General features: G+C 62.0%; 1 protein-coding gene across 1 annotated transcript in view; it reads right to left on the minus strand.

The window, feature by feature from the left end:
• Positions 1 to 1,341: 1,341 nt before the first annotated feature.
• Positions 1,342 to 9,892, minus strand: part of SHOX (SHOX homeobox) — a 10,292-nt gene continuing 1,741 nt past the window's right edge. The window contains exons 2-5 of the mRNA XM_040460141.1: positions 7,547 to 7,755; positions 3,756 to 3,813; positions 3,589 to 3,677; positions 1,342 to 2,051 (exon numbers count right to left, since the gene is read on the minus strand). Coding sequence (XP_040316075.1) covers positions 1,806 to 2,051; positions 3,589 to 3,677; positions 3,756 to 3,813; positions 7,547 to 7,755 — 602 coding nt within the window. The 3' untranslated portion in view covers positions 1,342 to 1,805. The remainder of the gene's footprint in view (positions 2,052 to 3,588; positions 3,678 to 3,755; positions 3,814 to 7,546; positions 7,756 to 9,892) is intronic.

Here is a 9,892-nt window from a genome sequence, read left to right on the forward strand (position 1 = left end):
TCGGAGGGGCCTTTCGGTTCCTATAAAGAATTTCAGATGATAGAAATGAGACGCGTCCAAACGCGTCTGCATCTCAGCCCCGTGGAAAAGTAGAAAATGTTTCCTTGCCCGGAAGGAAACGTTTTCTGTCTCGTGAAGAAAATATACCAAAGTTCGGGGATAAGGAAAGACAGCCGCCAAGGCCAAATCCGGAAAGAGCGAAACGTCTTTTGGACACAGAATGAACGCGTGCAGCTCACGAAACGCTGGCTGGACGGCCGGGGAGGGGTTGGCACACTGATGGAGAAAGCCGCTTCCTTCTGGGCAGCCCTCGGCGACTAAGGCAAAAACACAGGCGTCTCTCCGAGGTAGACAAGCCCAGCCCTGGTGCGTGGCCCCCGGAGCCCACGCAGTGCCCGCAAAGCGCCTCGCCTGGAACTCAGGTGCATCGCTGGGGACCCCGAACCCTGTGGCTACACCATTTCGAGCGACTTTCCTATCCCATGCCACCTGCTCAACTAAGTCGCCGTGTGGTGCTTACACAACGCGGCCGGGAGGGGGGCCTGGGGGGGGGGGGACTCAGGGAGAAACAAAAAAGAAAAGAGAAGACCTCGGCTACAAAACACTGTCTTCAAACTCGCTGCCCGGAGGACGTCACTCACCCTTCCCTTCTCAGAAACAGCTCAGCCAGCAGCGTCACATCCTGACAGGCCCCCGGTCTTGCTCGGCCCACGCCAGACACCCCCCCCCCACCTCGGGTTTGGCGATGGGCCCCCAGTCGGCCGGGCCGCAGCATGCAGGAGGAGGGTAATGCCCTTGGAATTCCGAAGCTGACAGGGTCAAGAGTGCACGGCTATTTTTTTTTTAAATCTATAATATTTACAGTATTGCACTTAACTGCATTTCACCAAAGTTAATGCTGCATCAGTATCATACCTTAAAACCACCCGCCCCTGTGTCTCTATGCAAGTTATTTGCGTCTGAATTCTGTAAAACAGCAAAAACAAACAAACAAAAATCATCAATTCGGGAATCAAATGCTGGAAAAGTTATAAAGTCGCCTGTACTATGGCACAAAGAATCCTAAACTCGGTGCTTTGGGGCCAAACATGTGCGTGAAGACCGTGCTCGTCATTCAGGTTCAACCCCCTCCCCCCCCCCAAAAAAAAGGGTCCCAACCTGGGACAACCAGGTCTCTCCCACCCCCACCCCACCTTGTGGAGGTCCTCAGACGCGGTTCCTTATTGCTGCAGAGTATGGCCCCTGCCTGGCAGGCGAAAGTCCACATTGAAATCCATACCCGTCCTGAACCTCCTCAGACGAAAAAGCAAGTTCGTGGCAGTGAATAAAACTGTTGGTATCTTCAGCGGAGACCAGCCCCCGGTCTTTTGTTTAATAGACTCTAAGATCTTCCAAAGGCGAGTAGGAAGCCACATGCACAGGGTAGGAACGCCGCCGGCAGCACAGGGGCGCACAGGAGCGCGCGGGGCGCACAGGGGCACACAGGGGCTCCCGGTGGCGCAGGGTCCCAGGAAGTGCAGACAGCGCGGCAAAGGGCTGGGTGGTCTGAGCGTCACCTGCGTTCTTCCGCGCGGTCTCTGCGAGGGTCTGGCGGGGTCGTGAGGGCCCCGGAAGGCCCCCTCCCTAGGCCAGTGGTGGGCCCCACCCCGGGCTGCCCCGAGCGAGCGGGGAGGCCGCTGCCCCAGGGCCCGCGCGCTCGCTGCAGGGCGTCCGTGCGAACCTTCGGGGGGCGCGGAGGGGGCGCGCGCAGGACGCAGCGTGGGCGGGGTCGTGGGGCCGGGGCCGGGCGGGCCGCGGGCGGTGGGTCAGAGCCCCAGGGCCTCGGCGTGCTTCCGCGCCTTGAGCCGCAGGTCGGCGATGCTGGAGTTTTTACTGTTGCTTTTGGCGGCGGCGGCCACGACGGCGGCGGCGGAGGCCGACTCGGCCAGGGACGCGATGGGCAGCCCGAAGGGCGGCGGCGGGAACATCAGGTAGGGCGCGTGCGCGGCCAGGTGCGGGTGCAGGTGCGGGTGCGCGTGCGCGACGCCTTCCAGCTGGAGCTGTGCCTGAACCTGGGCGGGCGGAAGGCGCAGTTAGGCCTCGTGTGCAACGGGAGGGACCCTGGGGCGTCCGTTTCTGGGGAGTCGTAGCCCCCTGCCCCCACCCCGGGGACCACCATCGACTCCTCTGCACCAGCCGGGCGCGGGAGAGGGGGTCGCAGCTGTGCTCCTGGCACGCGCGTCCGCGGGGGGCACTGGCTGCTTTGCGCCGTGGGAGCTGGAGAATCTGAACAGAGCCCGGCACCCACCCACCCACCCTCCCCCCCCCCCGGTGGCGCCCACGCCCCTGTCCTCGCCAGCATCCCGGTGTCTGCATCTCCTCACGGGAAGCTCAACTTCTCTGAACTTGTGACTTGTCCCCACTCGACCTCTGGACTGCGGGGTGCTGCCCTCCTCTTCTTACCCCCCTCCCCCGCGGGGCGCCGCGGGGGGGCCCCCCCCCCCCCCCCCCGCGCCCCAACAGCCTCATTGCAGCATGACCTCAGGGCGGACCCCACTCTGGGCTGCGGGTCGTGTGGAGAGACCGCCCTCCCTGGGGAAAGACGTGCGCCCAGGCGCGGAGTGGGTGAGGCCAAGCGAGAGAGGGACGCAGGCCCTTACCCAGCGCAGGCGCGGCCCTGGACTCCCTTCGCCTTTGGGCACCTTGAGTCTGACAGCACAAGGCGCCAGCGCCCCGCTCTCGGTAAGGGCCCTGTTTATCGACCCCTCACCACCTCTACCCGCGCCCTAGCTGACCCGCAGAGGCCCGTAGCAAACACAGGTCCAAATATAACCCCAGGCCTGCTCCCTGGAGCAAAGCCGTGCAGGGCGCGTGGTGAACACGCCTCCGCTCTGCCCACAGCACCCCAGCTCCGCCAGCCCGTGCGCTCACATATTCCCCCAACGGTGGGGCCCCAACCCGCGCGCCCCCAGGTCCCGCGCTGGCGCGAGTCCGGGCGGGGCACGTGAGCCCTGCGCTCTCGCCCCGGGCAGGTTCCACCATCCACCGGTAGCTGCTCCGGAGCAGAAGGCAGCCCTCGGGGGTCTCCGGAAACCCTAGACGTCCACGCCAGGCAGCCCTCAGCGCTGGGGCCTCCCGACTCCACTTGGAGCGGAGCCCTGATGACCCGGGCTCTGAGGTGGAGGGGGAGGCCCAGGTACAGGAGGGGGGCGTGGGGGGGGGAGCGCAGACACCTCACTTGAGGCTTGGGGCAGGCGAGGTGGGGGGCTGGGTGTAGACGCAGGGCCTCCCGGCCAAGTACACCATCCCCGCGCCCCACCCCCAGCCAGGCCGCCTGGGTGGGTGGGATTTTTTTTTTTTTCACTCCGATTTGATTTTTGTAAAATTGTGTTTGGGTTTCAACCCTGGCCCTCCCCAAGGTGACTCTTGGAGTTTTACAGCGTGATTTTAATACGTGCCAACGGCTCCATAAATGCCCCCTTGTAAAAGCGCCAGCCTTTCTTCTGTGGGGGCGGGAGCGGCGGGGGGGGGGGGGGGGGAGGCAGGACGCCAGGGAGGCGGGGAGGTGGCGGGCCCCCGCGCGGCTCAGAAGGAAGGAAAACGGGCTACCTGTTGGAAAGGCATTCGGAGGGCGCCCATGTTCACGTAGGGGGCCACCCTACAGGCGTCCAGGTGGCTGGCGGTGCCCAGGATAACGCCTGCAAGGGGAAAGAAGGAGCCGTGAGGGCCGCCGAGGTCCTCCCGTGTCTGCACGCGCTCCCCACCTCCACACCCACCTTTATGCATCTGGTTCTCTTGCTTCCGGCACTTAGCTCTCCGGTTCTGGAACCAAACCTGAGGACAGAACAGAGACAGGCGCGCAGCCCCGTGAGCCCGCCGGCCTCTTTCCCCCCAGGAGGCTAGGCGCACGGCGGCGGCGCGCGCTCCGGTGCCAGGACACCAGGGTCGCAGTCGGGCTCCCTCCTGCCCCAGCCACCCCACCCCCCCCCCATAGCTGGCCACCTAGAGCTACGGATTCCCAAAGTCGCTTCTGAGCCCTGCCTGTGTCCCCAGGTGAGGAGCCTTGACGGCTCATGTGTTTAAAGTGGAAAAGTGCGCACCAGAACAGCGGGGTGGATTCGAGAACTTTCCAGGAGCAGTGGACGCCCTCTTCCACTCTGCCAGGCCCCGGGAGCGCCTGATCGTCCTGTTCGGAACCTTAGCTGCCCACTACGGGGCTCACAGATGCATAAAAAGCTTCCAATATGACCCCCCCCCCCCCGCCATGGTGCAATTCGGGACACCCTGAGTCCAGAACCCTCCGCGTCCCCAGTGTCCCTCATGCCCTCCTTGGAAGCCTGGAGGGTCCCAGTTAGCAGTAAGGACTCCTCAGCGTCCTGGATCCGGAAACACCGGGTCACCCCGACGACTGCGGCCACCGGCCTCTCTTGCAAAATGTCTCATTCTTGGAGAAAAGGTATCCGCGGAACCTTCCCCAGTTCAGCTCGATTCGCAGGCCTGATGTCAACATTTTGGAGCAAAGGACGCCCCACCAAAGTCCCCCCACCTCGTCCAGACGGCCCTGGTTCTTGAACCCCGCGGCCCCCAAGCTGTGCCTGCGGAAATCTGGAGGCCCCTCGTGCACAGTTTTAGCACCTAATTGTTCCTAACTGGCTTTCTCCCGCGGCTTTCCTGCCGCCCTCACTGGCACAGTTGTTGCAATGACATCAGGGGCCTCGCGGAATAATTAGCACAAAGCAAGCCTTCCGTTTGGCCAAACCGCCCGGACAGCACGGCCCCGCTGCCCCCGACCCTGCACGGGGGAACCTCAGCAAACCCGGGAGGCCAGACCCAGCAGAGACTGTAAGAAACCTTCACTCTTCCTTCCCAGACTCTTCTGAGACAGCTTTTTATCCACGGCTGAGCCACCGCCCTCCCGTTTGAATCGGCCTTTCCGGAAGGCTCAAAAGCTCGGCCCCGCCAGGCTACCTAACGGGGAGCTTGGGAAACTTTCAGCCTGTTCCCCGAAAAGCGGTCCCCAAACGGTCCCTCCGACCCACCCACCCAGCAAGGTGGGCCACACCAAGTTTCACTCCGTGTGCAATCCCTGCGCCCGTGGCCGTCCTCCCCGCACAACCCCGGGGCGGTCCAGACGGCACGACTGCACCCCGGAGGGCCCCTCCGGGGCTCCTCCCTCTCCTTGGGGTGCCCTACTCGGTCCTCAGAGGGGAGACCCAAACCAGGCGCAGGAGACAGCAAATTCTGCACCCACCCCCTCACCCCCCCCCCCACCAACGGCATTTTCCAAAACCAGAATCCTATTTAAACGTGGAAAGAAAGCTGTTCTGCCTTCAGCAGGGGTGGGGGGCGGGTGGGTGGAAATAACATTACGATGAATAAAAGTGATGAATTAGCCGCCGCGTGAAGCGATAATAAATCAGTCTTGGGGTGATTCACGATCAATTCGAATTAGTCCTGAATATGCTAAGGAGAGCTCAGTGCACTGGTTAAACACTTATTTCTTCATTAAGGACCAGTCACTGATTTCTTTCACAAACGCTGTAATCTGATTTCCTTTTGATTTCCATTACAGACAGTGAATAATGACATTTAATTTAGCTCTGCGCCATAAACCCAAAGATATTTGTTGTAATTAAATTACCGCCTGGTCCTGCGCGTGGTCTCATAACTTTCGATTATAACCCTGACAGCTGGGCGATACGAGGTCCCAGTACACGACTAAAAATAAAAGGTTAATAAAGACCAGCCTCCGTAGGATCCCCAATTTATGTACAGCAGATTTCTGCACTAAATTGAACCTCGACTGTCCTAACGGCAAGGGACGGGCTGTGCCCAAAAGGGACGACCCAGAGGGTTCAGGCACGAGAACAAAACACAGCTCTTTCCTGACCCCCTGCCTTAGCCGCCCGCCCCCTCGCCCTGGGCGCGCTGACCCATTCGTTTTAACTAATTGATTTTTACGAGCCCCTTGTCCCCTGGTGTTGATCCCCTGACTCTGTTCCCCGTGGCCCGCAGAAAATTGTCTCTCCCATCCCCGTGTTTCTTTTTATTATTATCTGCAGTCGTTAAGTTTTAATTCACCTCTGGATGGACAGCCACTCGCGACCCTTCTCCTCCACACAAACGCCTCCCCCCCCGGCCCCCCCCCTTGATTTTAGGGTTTTCTCAAGAGCTGCAGACACAGGAGAAGCAGTTTTCTGCCGGTGGGTCCCTCCTGCTAAGGTGCTGCGTGTAATAGACTGCTCAAAGAAATAGTGTAGAATTAAATTACAAGTAATTTATTTTTATAGAAACAGTACATCAAGGCCTGGGAGATATTACAGATCCCAGGCAGAAAGACACGGGGAGATAACATAAAAGTTGATGTCCCCCTCAGCGAAAGTTTAATCTTTTCATTAATTTATAGGGGGAATGCCTATCCATCTTGCCCGAGAAAGGTGGCCAGCGGGGAAGCCACTCTGGGCCCTGCCAGCCGCCTCCCCGTGCGGAGGGCCGCTGATGCCCAAACGCACCGGACGCCCCCCGCCCCCCGCGAGGGGTGGGGGGACAGGGTGGCCAGAGCTGCTGTGCGCCTGGGTCCCACCTCGCAGGGAGGCTCTGTCCCCGCTGGCTGTAGCCTAGAGCCGGCCCTACACGATTGCCTTGCAGTCCTAAGAAACCCTTCCCTCTGCAGCCACACGGAAACGCCGAAGGGGGGCTGGGGACCAAAAACAATTTTCTTTTCCAAATTAAAGATTTCGTAAGACACTATCTATACCACACGCTCGTGTTTTCGTTTGGAAAGTAAACTCGGGGAAGGGTGGGGACTGGTGTTTGAACGTGTTGATATTCCAACCCAACGGGGGAAACCCGTGCGTTCAAAGCCCTGCGCTTTTTTTTTTTTCTCATGCGGGCCCCCCCCCCCGCCCCCGCTCCCCGTTTGGCAATATTAATTCCGTGTATTTAAAACCAGTCCCCAGAGCCCCGGGGATGCTGACCCCTTCTTCTCTCCGCCTGGCGCGCTGCTGTGGTGCCCAGAACCGTGAGGAAGGACGGGAACCTTCCAGGCCCCGGGCTCCCAGGCGGGGTCAGCATTCGGAGGACGCGAGCGGGAGTGAGTTTTTGCTACCGTGCCCCAAAAAGGCAATAAATAAATTTAACCTAGCGGCTTGCCACAGCGTCCCCTCCGCGCACGTGCCGCGCACGCCCAGGGCCCCCGCAGACACTGGCTCGCCAGATGGGGCTTTATGAATTCATGCGCCCGCGCCCCCGCCCCCCGCCCGCGCCCGAGCTAATCCGGCCCCGCGCGGGCATCAGCCGCGCTCATCAAGATGCCCGTGTGCGCGACTCCCCCCACCTGGCCCCTCGCCTCCCCTCCCTGGAGTGCAAGGGAGGAGGCTGGGGGCCCGCGGAGAGGAGCTGTGCAAAGAGGTGAGGTCAGATCCCAGTGCCTGAGCACCTCCAGGTGCGGAGGGCGACCGGCTCCGGCGGGGCACGCGCCCTGGGTGCGAACCGTGCGACCCGCGCGCACGCGAGGGCCCTGGGCGTCTCCGAGAGGCCCTGCGCTTCGGGGCTGGCGGGCTCCTACCTGCACGCGCGCCTCCGAGAGCCCCAGGCGCTGGCTGAGCTCCTCGCGCATGAAGGCGTCGGGGTAGTGGGTCTCGTCGAACAGCCTCTCCAGCTCGTTGAGCTGCTCCAGCGTGAAGTTGGTGCGGCTGCGCCTCTGCTTGAGTTTCGTCTGCCCGTCCTCGTCCTCGGACTTGACGTCCTCGCGCTTGTCCTTGCACTCGTAGATGCCTGCGGGGGGCAGCGGGGGGCGCAGGGCTGAGGGCGCAGGGCTCCCCGGGCCGCCCCCGCCCTCCCCGTCTGCCCAGAAACACGGCCGCGCTGCGCGGAGGTGCAGGACCCGGCGAGCACCGCGTGCGCGCCTGCGGAGGAAGGGGCCCCGGCAGCCAATGCGCCCTGACTGCCTGACCAGCCCACCCCCACCCAGGGCTGCGTCAGGTCGATAAAGCCGACTCGAGGGGCAACCCACGCTGTTTGGTAATAACTCGGGCGTTGGCGGCGCTGAATTTCTCGGCCTAACCTCGGAATGGTTTCCTCAAGGTTCCCCTTTGCGCCTGTTGACATATGGACATAGCCACATAGCTTAATCTCTCTCTCTCTCTCTCTCTCTCTCTCTCTGTCTCTCTCTCTCTCTCTCTTGGAGTGGGGTGCGAAATATTATTTTAAGTCAAACAAGTTTGGGCAGAATCGCCCTAGTGTGGGTCCCGCGAAGGGCACCGGGCGCACCAGCCGGGTAAGAGCCTCCCTCCCCACGCGGGTGGATCTGGGCCGTGCGGGCCCCTCCCTGGACTCTTTTCTCACACCACACTCACACCCTCACGCTCAGCCCGGTGCCTCGCTGAGCAAGGTCCCCAAGCTTACTGGCCTCCCGCTGCCCCCTCCGTACATACATCCAGCAATGGGGCACACAGCCACCAGGGCACCAAGCCTGGCACTTTCTTACTCCAAAAATTAGGAAAGCGTCTGTGTTTGCTGGTGGAGGGGACAGTAAGGGGCTAAGCGGCCGGCAGTTATAAGGCCAACATTGGGAGTCTAACCCGGAGACCTCGCCTTCCCACCTGCAGCAAAGGCAGCCCAGAAATTGAAAATAACGTGATCACCCCAAAGCCTGGCTGGCGGCAGCCGCGCCTCCCGGGCCCCCTCTGTCTCCCTGTGCTTTCCCTGCATCACAGATCGTGCCGGGCACAGCCACAGAGCACCTCCGTGCCCTCCTGACCGTGCCCGGTGCCCAGAAGGGGCTAGCCTTCAGGAGGCCCGCCCCAGGACCGCAGTCCTGAAGGTCTGGAGGCAGCACGCACAGAAGGCCTCTCCGTACCTCAGCCCGGAGCCTCGCCAAGCCGGAAGACGCGAAGCAGCCGTGGGGACAGGGGACACCCCCCGGGATCCCCGAGCCGGCCTGGACACCAGAAGCCAAGCCCTGAGTCTGCCCGACAGCCTTCCCTCAGGCCTTCTGAGCACGGGACGCGGAACCCCAACTTGGCTTTGGAATCCCCTTTCGCCTCCGGAAAGCGTTACATGTGCAAACCAGCACCCCATTTCTGCCCCCACCGCGAATCCTGTCCTGGAGGCAGCCCTGATCCTTCCTTCCCTTCCCGTCCCTGAAGTCTGACCCCAGGGACGGATCCCAGCTGAGCAGCTGGCCTTCAAAGGCCTTGAGAACCCAGGGAGGGCTCTGCAAAATCCACAGCTCGGCGGGACAGGCCCAGGACCTCCGGGTTTCTGCAGGAACCCAAAGGTCTCCCACACCACACGGCTCAAGCACCAGGGACGTGAGTCCTGGGTGCTGGAAACCTCTGACTTTACGTGTGGGCCCGGAGTGGCGTCCAGCCAGGCCGTGTCTCCGTGAAAGCAACCTCTGCATGAATTGCATGTGCCCTGCGGGGCGGGGGGGGGGGGTGAACCCCGAAGTAAGACAAGCTGGGGCCGAGCGTCCCCAGGCCGCCGGCGGTCAGGGGCTCATCTCTAAGCCTCCAGCTTCCCTGGGTGGAGGCCTCAGAAAGATATCTGGGGCATCCCCACGTCTCAAGGCCGCGGCCCAGAGCTCTGCCATTCACAGATCCCAAGTGTGGGGTCCCAGCGACCAGGACACAGGGGCTTCACGGGCCGGGGCTGGCGGGGTGGTGAGGAATGTCCTCCGTAGGGAGACCCTCCTGGCCTCCCCCAACGCTGACACCGTGTGCACCCGGGGGCGAAGCCGCTGTGTTTCCTCTTTGCAATGAAATATAGGCATTCGTAACAGTTTTACGTGTGCCCCCGCCCGGAGAAATCCAGCCAATTTTATGACACTGATTTGCCGCTGCTGGTTGCCCGGTTTGTACGGAGACACCCCCCCCCCACCGCGTTGGGGCGCGGCCGCGGGGGGCGGGGG

This window comes from Herpailurus yagouaroundi, unplaced genomic scaffold (genome assembly GCF_014898765.1).
Source record: "Herpailurus yagouaroundi ecotype Mexico unplaced genomic scaffold, PumYag 248, whole genome shotgun sequence".
NCBI classification, from domain to species: Eukaryota; Metazoa; Chordata; class Mammalia; order Carnivora; family Felidae; genus Herpailurus; species Herpailurus yagouaroundi.